At 43.9% G+C, this 18563-nt stretch overlaps 1 protein-coding gene across 6 annotated transcripts in view; it reads left to right on the plus strand.

Moving 5' to 3' along the window:
• The window catches only part of CDC42EP3 (CDC42 effector protein 3), a 92151-nt gene that overhangs the window by 54062 nt on the left and 19526 nt on the right, over positions 1-18563 (plus strand). For 5 of the 6 annotated variants that reach the window (XM_053303564.1, XM_053303569.1, XM_053303578.1 and 2 more), the window contains one exon: positions 2804-5338. In XM_053303564.1, the coding sequence (XP_053159539.1) occupies positions 3060-3827 (768 nt within the window). In that variant the 5' untranslated portion in view covers positions 2804-3059 and the 3' untranslated portion in view covers positions 3828-5338. Of the gene's footprint in view, positions 1-2803; positions 5339-9992; positions 10134-18563 lie in introns of those variants that run through there. The other variant, XR_008317907.1, reaches the window with a different exon arrangement.

Consider the following 18563-nt stretch of genomic DNA (forward strand, 5'->3'; position numbering starts at 1 on the left):
TTTCTGCAGTCCCATAACTCCACTTAGACACCACTATAACTCATAAAAATCAGAAGAAAAACAAAATAGCTCTTCAAAAGTTCCCTGAACAAGTCAAGAGATTCTTTCTAAAACTTTGGAAAGAAAAACCTGTGTAATTTTAGAACTTTCCTAACTAGCTTATTGAAAAGCTTCTCCACACCATTTATACCATGGCTTTTAGCAAGAGCTTTGGAATTGCATTGTGCTCCCAAAGATATTTGGGTATTTCTGTCTCAGAATGCTGTCTTCCAAATCCCTTTGCAAGGTCAGTTTGCATTTCAATCACACTGAATACAATACATACTTAACTAAACCATTCATGCTGCACAGCTTTTTTCATCTCTTATCTTCTGCTAATCACTCAGTGCCTCAGCTGGAGTGGAGAGAGTCAGAGAAGACAATTTGAATTGCAATGCTTTTCCAAAGAACAAAGCATTCTGTCCGAAACACAGTCATTTTGATTTGGAAACAAAAATCTGTTTTATTAATTCTTGATTTTGTTTCGGTTACAAAACCTCAGAAATTGCCATTTTCAGGCACAAAACATTTTGCACCTGAATCGAAATGCACAAGCCTACCAGATAGTGATGTGCAGAACGTTCTGCAGTCAGAATGACTAGGAATGGCCCATTTCAAGTAGGAGCATTCCATGCTCCATTTTGGAATCCAAAATGGTGCTCTTCTGGCCTCTGCACACACACGACACAACCATTTGTGTTGTCAGAACCACCATGAAAATGGCTGTGCCGTGTGTGCAGAGTCCAGAAGCACGCCATTTGGGATTCCAAAGTGGCCCTCGGAATGGGGTTGTTCCATTGGCACAACTGGCTCAACACGTTATTCCAATAGAACATTCTGCAGATTTAATGTTCCATTCCAAGCTTGGAACAGAACACTAAATCAGTTTCATGTACAACCCTGCAGCAAGACTACTCCTGCTCCCAATCCAGCATGTGTAGATGGGATATTGTAGGACTGGTTTAGACATCACAAGGAACCATGGTTTATTTAATGTAAGCTAGGTTTCTTTTGTCATCCAAAAGAAACCTTGCACTATGGCACTACCAAGATCTTAGGTTCTGCCTAAATTTGAATTTGGCATGTGTTAGGGTTAAGTCTAACCTTAGTTCTGTTTTACATCTGAACATACAGCCATCATGTGTGTCTTTGATTGCTCTCTCAAAAGGCTGCTGCACACAGAAACACTAGCTTAGACTAGCCATAAAAACACATCAACTCCAGGCTGCAAGGGTTGTCTCACTGGTGCCAACACAAAACCTTCCCTAGTCTGCCTAGCAGCTGCTTATCTGTCCAGTCTTTACCTAGAAACAAAATCTCCCTCTGGACTTATCTTTCCTTTAGCATCTGGAGACTTTTAGCAGAAACAGTTCAAGATCACTCTGCTCTCCTGCTGTTCATAATTACTAGCTTATCCCATGCAGAGCATCTGCACTCTAGAACTTTATTGCTCACTCAGCCATGCCCCCACAGCCAGCCTCCCCCTCAGCAAGTCCCCCCCCCGCAACTCATTCAGCCAGAGCAGCATCACCGTGGCCTAGACTGGCTCTCACCACCAGCCTCAGTTGCGTCTCCCTGCCGAGTATCCTCACGAGGTCGATTGGGGCGGGAGAGTGCACCTCAGGAGAGCCTCCATTGGCCTGCCAAGTCTCTTTGCGAGGAGAATGGCCGAGCCAGAACTTCTGTTCTAGCCTGCACAGATGGCCCTCGGTGCATTCTTCTGCCCCAGCTCAGCTGTCCTCCTCACAAGAAGACTTGGCGGGGTGACAGATGAGTGCTCAATGTCTCTTTTTCTTTCTCCTCCTTGACCCTCCCTCCTCGGCAGCAGCTGCCCCTCCAACCACCATTCACCCCTACTCCATGGCTTCTTCTCTGGACAACTCTCTTAGCTCTCACAAGATGTGCTATGTACCATGGGATTTGCTACAAACGTCCTAAGGCTTTTAAATATATAGGTACTAGTGCAAGAGGTATCTTCTGGAAAACCTATTTCTTAATTTTTTTTTGCCTTGATGAAGAGCACATAACTCGAAACATGTTGGGATCTGTAATGGATGCATATATTCCTGCACCAGTCTCTTTTGGCTCAGTTTTTGTTGCTGCCCTCCTGTTTTTTCTGAGCTTGTCAGATTATATAACAGAGATTGAAGGGTGGGTAAAGGCATGCTTTGAACCAATTGCCCAGATACATCCTAAATGTGCAGTGTTAAAACAATTTTAGCTTTGAGCTTCAAAAATATGTGAAACAGGATGCTGGACTAGATAGGCCTTGGGCCTAATCCAGCAGGGCTGTTCTTATGGTCTTATGTTTTTAAGTATATATACAGAAAATATTCCAGCTTCAAGTTTCAAAGGCCTACAGATGTGTTTTTATAAACCCTTCTTGTTGTTGAAGTGACTTTTTAGTATAGTTGTTTTAGAAGTGCTTTTGGAATGTCCAAAGGTGTGGGCTGTGCCTTCTAATGAGGGAGAAGATGACTTCGAGACTGAGAAAGCCAAGATAGTGAGCTTATAAATGAATTGTGTCTGGCAAGCGTGTCTAAGGAGCTCTGGCTTCAAAAATGTACCAAGTCAGGGAAAAGGTTAGTTAGCTCTTGTTAGATGAATCCTTTTATCTTGCTTAATGAAGGGAAGCAACATCATACAGCTAATCTCTAGGCTGGAACTGTCAAGAGCACTACTAACACTACTAATTGTTTTTGCAAATATAAGATTGAGTGAACCATGAAGAGCCTGTTAAAAATAATCTATGTTTCTCATGCAGGTTTCTGAGGGCCTGGAAGTAAGGACGTCCACTTCACAGTCTGGCAGGTGCCAACCACTTAATCTTGAGGAAGAAACCTGAATTTAAATTATTTTGAGTTCCAAAACTCTGTTTCTCAGAAGGAATCGTGCCACTGAAGTCAATAACGTGACATCAGTAACATAAAAGAATCAGCTGGAGAAGAAAGAAGTGTGGACTGTTTTTAAATCTTTCCTTTGTCAGAGAGATTCCCCTGCCCCACAAATACTTCCAGAAGATGCCAGCCAAGACGCCCATCTACCTGAAAGCCGGCAATACTAAGAAAGGAAAAAAATTCAAGCTGAGAGACATTTTGTCTCCTGATATGATCAGCCCACCTCTCGGTGATTTTCGCCACACAATTCATATTGGGAAAGAAGGACAGCATGATGTGTTTGGAGACATCTCCTTTCTGAAAGGCAATTATGAGCTTTTACCTGGGAATGAGGGAGAAACAGCCAGCCAATGTGAAGGGCACAATGAGTTCTTAAGGGCAAACAGCACCTCTGACTCCGTGTTTACTGAAACGCCTTCCCCGGTGCTCAAAAATGCCATATCACTTCCTGCCATCGGTGGTTCTCAAGCCCTCATGCTGCCCTTGTTGTCACCGGTGACATTTAATTCAAAGCAGGACTCTTTGGGGCCATTAAGGAATCCCAGGCATAGCTGTGAGCCCGTAATGGAAGAAAAGTTGCAGGAGAAGAGCAAACAGTTGGAGAATGGGAAAATATACAAAGATGACATCACATGGGAGCGGAGCATCCCGGCATCACATTATGCTAATGGGAGAGACAGTCATTCATCCAGCCTTTCGGAACAATACAGTGAATGGCAAACGGAGGAGTTATTTGACAGCGACCATCTTTCATGTGATCTAAGCAAGACACAGACTAAATCAGAAGACCCCCTTTCAGATCTTGCCGAGCCTCTCTTTTCTTTGCAACTTGACCTCGGGCCCTCACTTTTGGATGAAGTGCTTAATGTAATGGACAAAAACAAATCATAGAACTACTTGTGCTTTTGACCTCCATTTTTCATATGAACACAGTTGAAATGTATGGGCATCATCCAGCCAAAATTACATTTAAGACTGCAGTCGTCTACATAATTTGTGAGTAAGCCTCATTGAATTCAGTGGGCCTTATTTCTGAGTAAATACACATAGCATCAGGCTGCATATCCATTTATTTCAATATGCGAGTTAAGCACATGTTTGTATTTCACCTGTTGAAAATCAGCGGGATTGAAAAGTGCTTGTTTGGATTGTGCCCTCTCTGTGTATATATACAATATCAGTTCTCTTTGTAGTTGATACTTTTTCTAAAAATACAAAGGACTTGAAATTATTTTTTTACATAATTTCCATGATTTTTTTTAACATGGCAAATGTCTCAAAACAAGAAGGCATATTTTAACAACACAGTTTTTGGCAGAATTAAAATGTATTCAAAGAACCAAGACTTGTCAACGTAATACTTGGGTGGATTCTGTATGTTAGGACCATTATCTTAATTCATTTTCAGGAACTTTTCTGTAAAGGATCTTGTGTATACCAGGCAGAAAATTTATGAAATGAAGGTTAAATGTTAATTAACTTACTTAATATGTAACTCCTCCTCTTCTCAGAATGATAGGGATTTCTTTTAAGTATTAGCATTGTTTTTCATTCTGGCTGCACGGTTATCATTCAGTGTTATTGCATAGTTCTGTGCTCAAATGGGAATGGCTTTTTTCCCTGTTCAGTTATTATGGGATGTATATGTAGCCAATGCAAACTGGTGCCATTGAAGTTACTAGAGCCTCCTGTGTGAGCTCCTACCCCAATATATATTCAACATAAGACAATCCAGTCTAAAAAGATGAACTGTAGTGGCATTTAAGTTATTATAGGAGTTGAACTCTATTTTTATGTACATCAAACTTTCTACAGCAAGCTCTACACAGACACACACGCGGATTGCACCAGAAAGCTGTTGCTTGGCACATTCTCGGAGAACCTTTGTATAAAATGTATATTTGTGCGTGTGTGCAGAAAATAGGTATTTGATCCTTTAGCTTTGTTCCTTCAGTTATTGACATTGACACACAAATGTTTAAAACTTTGGAATGGTTTATTTTATGTTTTTAGAGAAGCACTGGCTACTCGCAACGCTCAAAGGAGATTGTGCTGTAGCAGATGGTACTCCTGCTAACTGGGCAAAGAGGCACCTTTTACCGTGGTGATTCTCTTTATTTAGCAGGGGGAGAGTAACTGGCCCTATCCACACCCAGCACAGTACTTCCAGTGACTGTTGCTGGTGTGTGTATTATGTTTGTTTTTAGAATGTGAGCCCTTTCGGGACAGGGAACCATCTTATTTGTTTATCTCTTTGTAAACCGCCCTGAGCCATTTTTGGAAGGGCGGTATAGAAATCGAATTAATAATAATAATAAATAAATAATACTCCAGGGGATATAGAGATGTCCCTGCTTTGCGTAGATACTTTGTGCAATACAATAAAGAATAAATGTGGAAAATCCTGTTTTTTGTGACTGAATTATACATCATAAAGGAAGAGCTTATTTAAAGATGTAGTAGAAATCCATTCACCACATAACTTGCGTTAAATTTCACTGTTTCAGTTTTACCAAGAGGATAGTAACCTTTGCACTTTAATTAAGATTATTGGTTTGAGTCACAAGTAACATACTGTAATATGAAAAACACACAAACATTTTGCAAAATTCATTCATCCTGAGGCAGAATTCTGTATCATTCCACTGAGCATAGTTATTTATTTATTTATTTTTTAATTTGGTTTATATAACACCCTTCCAAAAGTGGTTCAGGGCAGTTCACATTAAAATTAACAAAAACAAAAACCAGTTAAAAACAAATTACAATTAAAACTAGGTAACATTAAAACTAAATATCTTTAAAAGCCAGGCTAAAAAGATCTCCTGAAGGCCTCCAAGGAAAACGATCCTGTTATATCCACAGGGAGTGCATTCCACAACCTAGGGGTGACAACAGAGAAGTCCCTATCCCAGGTTGCCACTAGATGAACCGGTGGCACTCAAAGACAGACCGCTCCTGATTTTCTCAGTGAACAGGGGGGATCTTGTAGAGTAAGGCATTCCCTCCAGTAACCCGGGCCTAAGCCATCCACAGCTTTAAAGGTAATAACCAGCACTTTGTACTTGCCCAGAAATATATCGGCAGCAAGTGCAACTATTTGACAACAGATATAATGTGGTCCCTCCAGGATGCCCCAGAGACCAATCTGGCTGCTGCAGTTTGAACTAACGGAAGTTTCTGAACTACATACAAAGGCAGCCCTACATAGAGCGCATTGCAGTAGTCCAACCTGGAGGTTACCAGCTGGTACACAACTGTTTTCAGGTCATTCTCCTCAAAGAATGGGTGGAGTGGTTGAATCAATCGTAACTGGTAAAAAACCCTCCTGGCCAAAGCCTCACCCTGAGGCACCAGGGTGAGACCAGTGTCCAAGAACACTCCCAGGCTACAGTTAAAAGCTCTTCTTTCTGGGGGAGTGTAACCTCATTGTCGAAATAGGGAGTTGTCGAATCAGTCGCATCTGGTAAAAAGCACTCCTGGCCACAGCCTCAACCTGAGGTACCAGGGAGAGACCCAGGTCCAAGGACACTCCCAAGCTATGAGCTCTTGTGTGAATTGGTTTTCCTATTTCAATGGAGTGAGCGGATCAGTCCACATGGGAGAAGGCTGATAAATATGTTTCCTCTATTGAAATGAATGCAACATTTCTAGCTAGATGAGCTTTGTGTATGCATGGTGGCTGGGGGATGTTGGGAGTGGTAGTTTAACAAGAGCTGGGGTGCCAAAGGTTGCCTACCCCTCCATCAGAGCTTCCAACTCCCATCAAAGACCTTGTGATTTGAGTTGCTTCAATTGACTGAACTTTTGGACTTCAAGAAAAATATACAGTACATCAGTATAATATTTGCAACAATACATGTTATAAACCTCTCTTTAGTGCAATTAGATAATAGTATCTAATTGCCTACTTTCCCTGCAACAGCTGCCACATCTGGATGGTTTGTGATCAGGTGCAAAATCCTAATCTAACAACCATTCACTTATATAATTTCTGATCCATGAATATGCTAATAAATTCATGTGATGTGTCAACATTATTATGTTGGGCACCAAATCAAGGGCTTTAGTGGAGCTTTTCCATTTTATCACTTGTGCCATTCTGTTTCCCCCAAGCCACTCTGGCTCCGCCCTCTCTAAAAAACACCCCTGGGAAATAGTACAGGAAAGCTTTCTTACTGTACCCTATAAAAACAATTGCTTGCCTTATTTCACTACAACTGAATATCAACCTCCCCTCCCCCCTTTTAAGAAGATAGAATACATACACTACAGTAGCTGAAGGGCATGGTCTAAAATACTGGGAGCCATAATGGAAATAGTAATTAATATGCCAGATGCTTATTTGTAATATAAAGTTCAAAGCAAGCTATACTGACTGTACAGGTCTTTAATGACTGTACCGGTATGGTCTGAAAGACAAGAATAAATTAAGCAGGAGACCCACAGTTCAAATGTACATCTTCTGTAGTTTGGCTGAGACATTTGTTAGATAATCTTCATGAAGTACAGGGGGATGCAGAACAAAGGGGAGATTAGAGAAATGTATTTATTTATTTGATTTCTATACCACTTTTCATTAAAACAATCCCATAGTGGTTTACAGTATAATTAAAACAATGCACAATTAAAATACAAAAAGCACAGTTATTTAATATAAAAATAATATATCTCTATTTAATAGTTTAAAAACCTATATAAAACCAGTAAATGTACATTGCCCCTACCCAATACATGTTTAAAATGTTATTGGGTGTGCGCAACATAAGTTTGGATGTCAATCATTATATACTGCTTTTCGAGAAAGAAGTTCTCAAAGTGGTTTACCTAGAAAAAAGAATATGATTATCTGTCCTTAAACTCAGAATCTACAAAGAAACACAAAGTAGAAACCAGCAACGGCTATTGGAGGGATGTTGTGCTGGAGCTGAATTCTATCAGTTGTTCTCCCCCAAATAAATATAACTTTAATAGGCACATCTTTGCCCAGTTAACGGGGGTATTTTGTTACCAATTGTTGTTGTGCTGATTCAATAAGGTGAAAATAGCAAAACAGGTAGGTTAAGGCAACATATTTTGTTTTAATTGTTGACAAAAGAGTATGAATGCTTCAGAGAATACAAAAGTCATCATTTAGTAGGTTTCCTTTCTTTTGTATTCCATGAAAAATATACTTTGTAACTCTACAGTATCCATACTACTATACCAATAGAATTCAGGGTGGCTCAACTTCAGCCCTCTTGCAGATGTTGGCCTACAACTCCCATAATCCCTGGCCATTGACCACTGTGGTCAATCCCCACTGTGGCTGGGATTATCGGAGGTGTAGTCCAAAAACAGCTGGGGAGCCAAAGTTGAGCAGGCCTGCAATAGATAATAGAAACATAGAATTATAAAATTGGAAAGGACCTTGGAGGTCTTCTAGTGCAGCTCCCTGCTCAATAAAGGAAACTCCTACAGCATCTCCGACGGCTGCCCTGGCTCTTTTGAAAACCTGCAGTGAAAGAGAGCTCACCACTTCACAAGGCAGACCATTCCACTGTTAAACAGCTTTCAAAGTTAGGAAGAATTTCCTAATGTTAAGTCTAATTTGGACCCTTGCCAGTCAGGTTTCAGGCCGCAGCACAGCACTGAAATGGCATTGGTCGCTCTGCTGGATGACCTTTATTGTAAGTTTGATGTGGGAAGCGCACCTCTCTTGGTTCTTGATTTCTCAGTGGCTTTTGATACCATTGACCATGCTATTCTGGAATGCCCAAGTGGGCTGGGCCTTGGGGGCACTGTTCTTCAGCGGTTCCGAACCTATCTCACCGTACAATTCCAATTGGTATCAGCTGGGGGTAAGTGTTCTGTGCCCTGGCCCCTTTCTTGTGGGTTCGGTCTTTGCTCCCGTTCTCTTTAACATCTACATGAAGCCGCTGGCCCTGTTCATCCATTGGTTTGGGTTACGTTTTCATCAATATGCTGATGATACTCAGCTTTATATCTTTACCCCTGGCCAAACAGGTGATGCCATCCATGTGCTGGCTCAGTGCCTAGAAGTTGTCAGGTCCTGGATGGGCCAAAACAAGCTCAGGCTTAATCCCTCCAAGACTGAGTTCTTGTTCAGTTTGGAATCTGGCCATTTGCCATGTGTGAGTTTATCTCTTGACCGGGTTGTGCTTCCCTTGAGAGAGACAGTTCATTATCTGGGGGTCCTTCTGGACTTGCTCCTGCTTGAACAGCATGTGAAGGCCGTGGCCAGGGGTGCCTTTGACCAGCTTTGGCTGGTTCGCCAGTTACAGCTTTTTCTCGACTGGCAAGTCCTGGCAACCGTAACTCATGCCTTTGTTGCCTCTCGCTTGGATTACTGTAATGCACCGTACCTAAGGTTGCCTTTGAAAACTATCTGGAAGCTTCAACTAGTCCAGAATGCAGCTGCCTGCCTCCTTATGGATGGCCATAGATTTGATAGTGTTACACCTCTTTTATGGTCGCTGCACTGGTTGCCTGTTCACTTCCGGGTCTAATTTATAATGCTGGTTCTCACCTACAAAACCCTTATGGGCTTTAGCACCTGTATATCTCCGGAATCGCCTCTCTTGGCCAGTTGTATCCCATCCTGTGAGGTCTTCTCTGTTGGCCCTCTTTAGTGTCCTGGGCCCTGGTGTAGTGCGTGGTGCCTGGGCCCCGTAGGAGGGCCTTCTCTGTGGCTGCCCCTCTTCTTTAGTTAAAAGCCACTAAGGAGGGGGCTGAATGAATTTGGGTGGCAAGGGTCCTCCCCAAATTCGTTCAGTCCCCTTAGTGGCTTTTAAGGCCCTTCTTAAGACCTACCTTTTTTGCCAGGCTTTTGCCCTTTAATTTTTTTAAAAAATATATTGCTGTTTTATTTTCTACTGCCTAGAGTCTTTGGAGGAGGCAGTATACAATAAATTTTAATAAATAAATAACTAAAATAATTTTGTTTCTAGTCCTGGCCTCAGGAGCAACAGAGAACAAGTTCACTCCTCCAGTGTGGTGGCCCTTCAGATATTTCAAGACAGTGATCATGTCTCCCCTTACTCTTCTCTTTTCCAGGCTAAACATCCAGCTCCTTCAACCATTCCTCATATGACTTGGTTTCCAGACCCCATACCAACTTCATTGTCCTCTAAACCTATTCCAGTTTATCAACATCCTTCTTAAAATGCAGGCCCAGAATTGGACGCAGTATTCCAGGTGAGGTCTGGCTAGCACAAAGTGGAGTGGAATTAGTTCTCCTGATCTGGACACTAAGCTTCTGTTAATGTAGCCTAAGAATGTTTTAGTTCAGTTTTGTTTTTTAGCAGCTGCATCACACTGTTAGCTCACATGTTCAATTTGTGCTCCACTAGGAGATGTTCTGGTACTATTTTGCATCTCATAGCCTTGCTTCAGACACTTATTGAGAGTACCTGTGTCGCAGGTATGTACTGTGCTTGTGTGTACTATACTGATTGACAGTGGCTCTCCAGGGTTTCAGGGGTCTTTCCCAGTCCTACTTAGAGATGCCAGTGATGGAACTTAGGACCTTCTCTGTGCAACACAGGTGCTTTACCACTGAGCTATTCCCCCCCTCTCCAAACCATATTTGTTAACTGTATGGCAGCAGAAGGGCATATATACCTGTCGCTCCATCACTTGGATTGCATTATCAATATGGTGTCAGTCTGGAATTGAGCCTTACTTTCTTATGCTGCCGTTGAGAAAGCATTCCCAAATAAAGGGGAGTTGTGCTTTTTGCTGCTTTGTTGTACTAGTGGGTGTGATCTCTCAGGCACAAAAACATGGAGCAAGCATTCAGAAAGCACAGATGAATTCAATAAGCATGAACATTCCACCTTTTCATCAAGTCAGCAATAATGTGTTTGGAAGGTGTTGGGTGGTATGGGGAAATGGTTTCATCTTTGGCAGGGCCACTCACTCTTTCGTTAGGGTAGCTTTAGTGGAATCAGGATGTGCCGTTTTCCAGGACCTGCACTGACCAGAAGTCTGATATTTTTGGCTGAATGAAGCTTTCTAAGCTTAAGTCAGTCTCTTATGTTCCCCTTAAGAAAATGCTATTCTTTGGAAAGGGATCTCCCACCAGGGAAATATATCAGCTAATCTTACAATTAAGATAATATCCTTTTGTGTTTTGTGTTCTTTGATTATTCCCCTTGCCACTTTGCTGGACAGCGAAGCCTTTTGTTTAAATAGTGATCTCTTCTACCTGAGCTCATCAAATCAGAATGCTGACTTTATGAGATCTTGGCCATTTTCACAGCAGTAGGCTACTCTAGGGAAAATCAGCAATAGAAAGCAGATAACATTGTTCTGAAACCACAAGATGAAGACAAAATTACTAATAAAGCAAATGTGCTAATATAAATATATTTTTCAAGGCTTTCTGGCATGAGATTTTGGGCATGATCCAAGCAAAGTTAAGCACTTTTATTCCATTGGTTTCAATGGAATAGTTACATATGTGATTAAACTCTTTTCATCAGTAACAGAGCAAGAAATATGTCCATTCAAATATTTAAGTCTAGAGTGCCAAATGACTACATTAATCCCAACATACAGTTTCTATTTTTACATAATTTTCTTTACATTGTGTAAGAGACACAATGTAAAGAACAAACAGAATATTCTATTTTGCCACCATAATTTGAGCCTCGCTCTTTCAGTACAAGGAGTTCTTTATATTAAATTCCAGGGCTTATGTTTATTTAATATTTGCGTGATATTTTGGGCACAGTCTAGCATGTGCTTCATTCTTAATGAATTCAACAAAACTTAAAATTCATAAGTTTGGAAAATGCTCCTTATGTTTTTCAAAACATCCTTACATTTTTCTGTGTGTGTGTGTGTGATACACACTCCTGATATTTGTGGACATTCTGTTTGGTATGGTTGTTGTGATGCTTTTTTAAAAAAAAGTCACATTTGAATGAAAAGTGTAAACTCTTCTCCACCCTTGTCCTTGTGTGGTCTTTGGAACTGGCATTGCCAAAATTATGGTCCACAGAATGCTAATGTAAACCACCTAGAGCCATTCATTCATTCATTCAATCAATCAATCAATTTATATACCTCCCTTCCTAAAGTGGCTCAGGGTGGTTTAGATTAAAATAAAATAAAATAAAATAACTCGTAAACCAGGTTAAAATTAAAACTAGATATCATTAAAAGCCGAGCTAAAAAGATGGGTCTTTAAGGCTCTCCTGAAGGCCTCTAAGAAAGACAATCCTCCTATATTAAACTTGGGTGGTAAAGAAATATAATACATAAATAGTAGCCCATTGACCTTTTATGGGATCTAGATTTGGGACTGTCTGTACACCCCCTTGGCACCTCTACAAGAGGTGGCTGGCATGGCTTCACCTGGGTTTAAGTGCAACAGAATCCAGAAAAGGAACAGTATTCAACACTGAAGCTAACGACTAGCTGAGAGAGTCTACATAGTCTACAGAAGCTACATAGAGAGTCTACAGAAGCTACATAGCTACCACTCCCTTTCTTGATGGTGTGTGCAAAGGACTCCCTGGAAAATAGACTTCCAGGATTGTCACCCTAAGGCATTCCCAAGACACAAAGTCCAGTTCTCCATAGCCCTTCCTTTCCTGACAGATTTTTCACGTTCCTTGTGTTAAGGCCATTAAATAATCTTTTCTGGATTCTTCTAAGCCCAAAGGCTAAAACAACAACTTCCCGAAACTAGTATTTCATTATTAAGATAAGCCTATCTCATCTAGCTCCTTTCTGTTCCCATTTTTCTATTGTTTTACATGAGAAACACTTCCAGGTAATTAGTAACTGAGAACTGATTCAGTGTCTTTTAACCCTGTAAATTGCCCCTCCCAATGTGCGCAGTCTTAGGACCCCTTCTAAGACTGCCAGACCCTCTGCTCCATCATCGCAGCCCAACCTACCCAGATTGCTTGCTATGTACTAGGAATGTGCAAAAATGGATTTTGCATTTTGTTTCAAGCTCAAAACAAAATGCAGACATCGTCGAAACAGCGGTTGGCCTGGTTGTTTCAACAGAAAAAAAACCCTCAAAACATTTCAAAGGAACAGTGGGGAAACTCGAAGCACCCCATTGTTCCAAATGGGTAGCTCCTAGGACATCAAATGGGTTGGGTGGTAGGGCATGATGGGTGCTACCTACTACTTAACCCACAAAATAAATGGGCAAGCAGGCAATTTTAAGCAATTTTTTCACCTTTTCCCCAAACCCCCATAGGATCATAAGCCAGTGCCAGAAAACCTATTAGCAAAGGAAAAACAGGCCTCTAAAATGGTGTTTGAAACACACTCCAGTTACAGAGTAGGTAGCAGAGGATGGTTTGGATATTACAGCTATTTAGAGAAATCACATGGAGATCCTTGTATAACTAAACACTAAATATTTATTGGTTAAATACACATAGATAGGAAAGACCTATACCTAATCTAAAGGACTACATAATGGATAGGTAAGGAGAGAGAGAGAGATGTTTCCATCTGCTCTCTAGGAGGAAAGGAAGCATTTTTGACTCAGCACAGGAAGTGCTGCAGAGTCAGTTCAGGGGTCATAGAGTAGGGACAGATAGGGAGACCCTGACTCACTGTCTCTACTCCCAATGCCCCTAGTGGTCATTAGGACAGTTGGTGCAAAAGGTCGATGCACTGGAAGTTCATCTCCAACAAGAACTAGAAAAATATTTCCAGTTTTGTAGCAGAACCCTATGTGAGTGGTTAGGCCTATATGGTATCTTCAGGGACTTAACATTCTTAGATCCAGCTGGACTAGAGCAGGGGTCAGCATACATGCCAAATGTGGCACGCAAAATGGTTTTATGTGGCATTCACATTGCTAGGATGATCAGTCACTATGATGCTCACTGCCTGCTTTTGTATGGCATGTTGCTACTTGCTGTATCAGGCAGCTGTCATCCAGGATCAGTGGTAGAGGTCTGTGCCAGCTGGCTGGCTCTCTCTCTTGAATATGTGCCCTCTGAAAAAATAAATTCTTGCATATGATAGAGAGCCAGCCAGCTGGCACTGTTGGAGAGACTACCACCACCAATCCTGGATGACTGCTTCCTGCTACAACAAAGAGGGACATGCCAGCCAGAGGCAGACAATGGGCATTGTCGTGGCTGGTCTTCCTTGCGTGTGTGCTGTTTCTCACCTCCAGCAACTAATTTCTGTGCGTTGTCCCCAAAATGGAGGAGACAAAGCACAAAGGTTTGCTAAAGGATAGAGAGACAGACCAATCGGCACTGTTTAATGCCGGCTGGACAGCCACTGAACACCGCTAGGTAGAAAAGAGGCAATGATCAGTATGGGGCCTCCAGCTTGACGGTGAGTCCAGCGGCTGGGGGCATGGCCACTGATGTGGGAGAGGACAGTGTTATGTCCTGACTGATGCAGAGGGCAAGGCTAGTAAGGCAGGGATGCCAGGTTTGCTTTGAGTGGCAACCCTCTTTGAGCAGCTCCTGAAGACTTGGCACACCACTTCTCAAAGGTTGTCAATGCCTGGACTAGAAACAAACAATTGTTCTTGGATAAGGTTTTGCTTCCTTTTGTTGTACTTTCTTTTTCGACACCAATCTAAGTTTCATGCACTGCATTCTTCCACTGAGTAGTACACAATAAATAGAAGTGGCCTGGTGTGTGTTGGTGTTCTCATACAGCCAACAGACTCACAGAATCTATACGACCCAGCCAATATTCCCCTATAACTGCAGCCACTAGAAATTGTGTGTGGGGAAAACTGTGATCCACTCTGGCTATTGATCTCTATTCACATGGAGATTCATAGTGTAGGTTAACCCAGAAATTAATATAGGTCAAAATATTATCAAAGGATTATCATTTGGGGTATCTGGGTCCAGCTGAGTATTGTGTGTCTGTCCCAATTGTTCATCAGTTAGATTCCATTAGACTTAGATTCCATCTCCACAATTACTTCAGTGTCTGATGTGGAGGTGTCCAGCAACTCCTCAGTTAGGTTGGATCATTTCCAGTTTGTGACTCCTGAGGATGTGGACAAGCTGATTGGAACAGTGCAGCCCACCACCTGTCCTCTTGACCTTTGCCCAACATGGCTTATACTATCTGGCAGGGTGGTTGTTGTAGAAGGATTGGTAGAGATTAAAAATACGCCTCTGAGGGAAGGTAGGATGCTTCCTAGTCTTAAGGAGGCAATTATTAGACCACTTCTGAAGAAGCCTACCTTGGATCCCTCAGAGCTGAGTAACTACAGGCCTGTCTCCAACCTTCTGTGTCTGGGCAAGGTAATTGAGAGGGTGGTGGCCTCCCAGCTCCAGACAGTCTTGGAGGAAACTGATTATCTTGACCCATTTCAAACTGGCTTTCAGGCTGACTATGGGGTGGAGACTGCCTTGGTCGGCCTGATGGATGAACTCCAATTGGGAATGGACAGAGGAAGTGTGACTCTGTTGGTCCTTTTGGACCTCTTGGTGGCTTTTGATACTATCGACCATAGTATCTTTCTGGAGCGTCTGAGGGGGTTGGGAGTGAGAGGCACTGCTCTGAAGTAGTTCCGCTCCTACCTCTTGGGCAGATTCCAGATAGTGTCACTTGGAGACTGTTGTTCTTCAAAATCTGAACTTTTGTATGGTGTCTCTCAGGGCTCCATATTGTCTCCAATGTTGTTTAACATATACATGAAACCACTTGGAGAGATCATCTGGAGATTTGGTGCAGGGTGTTATCAGTATGCTGATGTCACCCAAATCTATTTCTCCATGTCAGCCTCATTGGGAGAGGTCATAGCCTCCCTAAATGCCTGCCTGGAGTCGGTAATGGGCTGGATAAGGGATAACAAACTGAGACTGAATCCAGATAAGACGGAGGTACTCATTGTGCAGGGTCGAAACTCAGGAGATGAGTTTGATCTGTCTGTTCTGGATGGGGTCACACTTCCCCAGAAGGAACAGGTAAGCAGTCTGGGGGTGCTTCTGGATCCAAGTCTCTCCCTGATGTCCCAGATTGAGGCAGTGGCCAGAGGTGCCTTCTATCAGCTTCGGCTGATATGCCAGCTGCGTCCGTTCCTTGAGATAGATGACCTCAAAACAGTGGTACATCTGCTGGTAACTTCCAGACTCGATTACTGTAATGTGCTCTATGTGAGGCTGCCCTTGTATGTAGTCTGGAAACTACAGTTGGTTCAGAATGCGGCAGCCAGGCTGGTTTCTGGGTCATCTAGGAGAGACCATATCACCCCTGTATTGAAGAAGTTACACTGGCTGCCGATATGTTTCCAGGCAAAATACAAGGTGTTAGTTATAACCTATAAAGTCCTAAACAGCTTGGGCCCTGGGTATTTAAGAGAACGTCTTCTTCGTTATGAACCCCACCACCCATTGAGCTCATCAGGAGAGGTCTGTCTGCATTTGCCACCGGCTTGTCTGGAATGCGCTCCCTAGTGAAATAAGAGCCTCCCCATCTCTGACAACTTTAGAAAAGACTTTAAAGATGTATCTGTTCACCCAGGCTTTTTACTGATACTGTTTTGATTGTTTTTAATATTTTTAGAATATTGTTTTTAAAAATTGTTGTGTTTTAAATTTCTTGTTTTTGTTTTTAACTAATGTTCTACTTTTGTTTTTATCTTGTTGTAAACCACCCAGAGACGTAGGTTTTGGGCAGTATAAAAATATGTTCAAAATAAATAAATAAATAAATAAATATTAGGGCTGGTCTGGTTCCATTCCACCCCCCTCCCGTCATGAAATTAGCTGAGACCACAGAAGTTTTGACATCTCCCATCTCAGCCCTTTATGATGTTGGTGGAGGGGCTGTTTATTTATTTTATTTATTGTTGAATTTATATACTGCCTTTCATTAAAAACAACCCCAAGGTAGTAGTGGTGTGTCCGAACCGGTCCGGCAGCCATTCCAAAGAATGGCCGAACTGCCAGACCGGTCCGGCCCTGCCTGGTTCGGGTCCGGGTGGGGGGTATGTCTTTAAGGGCGGGGAGGGCTTGCTTAGCCCTCCCGCCTCCTTGCCCCCGCCAGCGCCCGTATTGTACTGTATAGGGGCGCTGGAAACCAGCCGCCCCCCCCCGCCGCCGCCGCCGCCACGGCGAAATAACCCTTAAAACCAGCCAGCCCTCCCTCCCTCCCAGCTACCTGCCCGCCCGCCCCCGCCCACCCACTCACCCAGTCGCTCACCCCGGTGAGTCACCCGGTCGCTGGATAAAAAGCGAGAGGAGCTCCGGCACAGAGCTCCTCTCGCTTGGAAGGCCTCCAGCAGAATGGTGGCTTGCGCGCGCGCGCATGCGCGCGCCGCAAACCACGCCGTTCTCCGGAGGCCCGGTCTACCTGCCGGGAAAGGGCCGGGTAGACCGGGCCTCCAATCGCTGGGTAGACCGGGCCTCCGATCGCCGGAGGCCCGGTCTACCCAGCGATCGGAGCCCCGGTCTACCCGGCCCTTTCCCGGCGGGTAGACCGGGCCTCCGATCGCCGGAGGCCCAGTCTACCCAGCAATCGGAGGCCCGGTCTACCCGCCGGGAAAGGGCCGGGTAGACCGGGGCTCCGATCGCTGGGTAGACCGGGCCTCCGGCGATCGGAGGCCCGGTCTACCCAGCGATCGGAGGCCCGGTCTACCCGCCGGGAAAGGGCCGGGTAGACCGGGGCTCCGATCGCTGGGTAGACCGGGCCTCCGGCGATCGGAGGCCCGGTCTACCCAGCGATCGGAGGCCCGGTCTACCCGGCCCTTTCCCGGCGGGTAGACCGGGCCTCCGGAGAACGGCGTGGTTTGCGGCGCGCGCAAGCCACCATTCTGCTGGAGGCCTTCCAAGCGAGAGGAGCTCTGTGCCGGAGCTCCTCTCGCTTTTTATCCAGCGACCGGGTGACTCACCGGGGTGAGCGACTGGGTGAGTGGGTGGGCGGGCGGGCGGGCAGGTAGCTGGGAGGGAGGGAGGGCTGGTTGGTTTTAGGGGTTATTTCGCCGCGGCCGCGGCAGCGGGGGGGGGCGGCTGGTTTCCAGCGCCCCTATACAGTACAATACGGGCGCTGGCGGGGGCAAGGAGGCGGGAGGGCTAAGCAAGCCCTCCCCGCCCTAAAAACAAGGCCCCCCTTCGGTGCCGGTCCGGACTTCTCCGGACCGTGCACATCCCTACAAGGTAGTTTACAAAAGTTAAAAAACATACAATAAAAATGACAATTAAAATATTAAGCTAAAAATATAAAACAAATCTGATTTAACAACTATAAAATACAAGTATAAAAACTATAAATGAGTAAAAACACATAGAAGAAGCAATAGAAACAGTCATGTAAAAGCCTGGCGGGAAAGCCAAGATTTAAGAAGCTTTCTAAAAACTGTGATGGAGTCTGAGATGTGAATGGCCACTGGGAGAGCATTCCAAAGTCTGGGGGCATCAACAGAGAAGGCCCTGTCCCGAGTGCACGACAGCCGAGCCTCCTTCATTGTAGGCACCCGGAGCAGAGCCCCCTTAGATGACCTTGTCAAGTGGGCAGCAACCCTTGGGAGCAGGCGGTCCCTCAGATACCCCGGGCCCAAACCGTTAAGGGCTTTAAAGGTCAAAACCAGCACCTTGAATTGGACCCGGAAATGAACTGGCAGCCAGTGCAGCTCTTTCAGGATGGGTGTGATGTGCTCCCACCCGG

The sequence above is a fragment of the Hemicordylus capensis genome, chromosome 1 (genome assembly GCF_027244095.1).
Source record: "Hemicordylus capensis ecotype Gifberg chromosome 1, rHemCap1.1.pri, whole genome shotgun sequence".
Classification (NCBI taxonomy): domain Eukaryota; kingdom Metazoa; phylum Chordata; class Lepidosauria; order Squamata; family Cordylidae; genus Hemicordylus; species Hemicordylus capensis.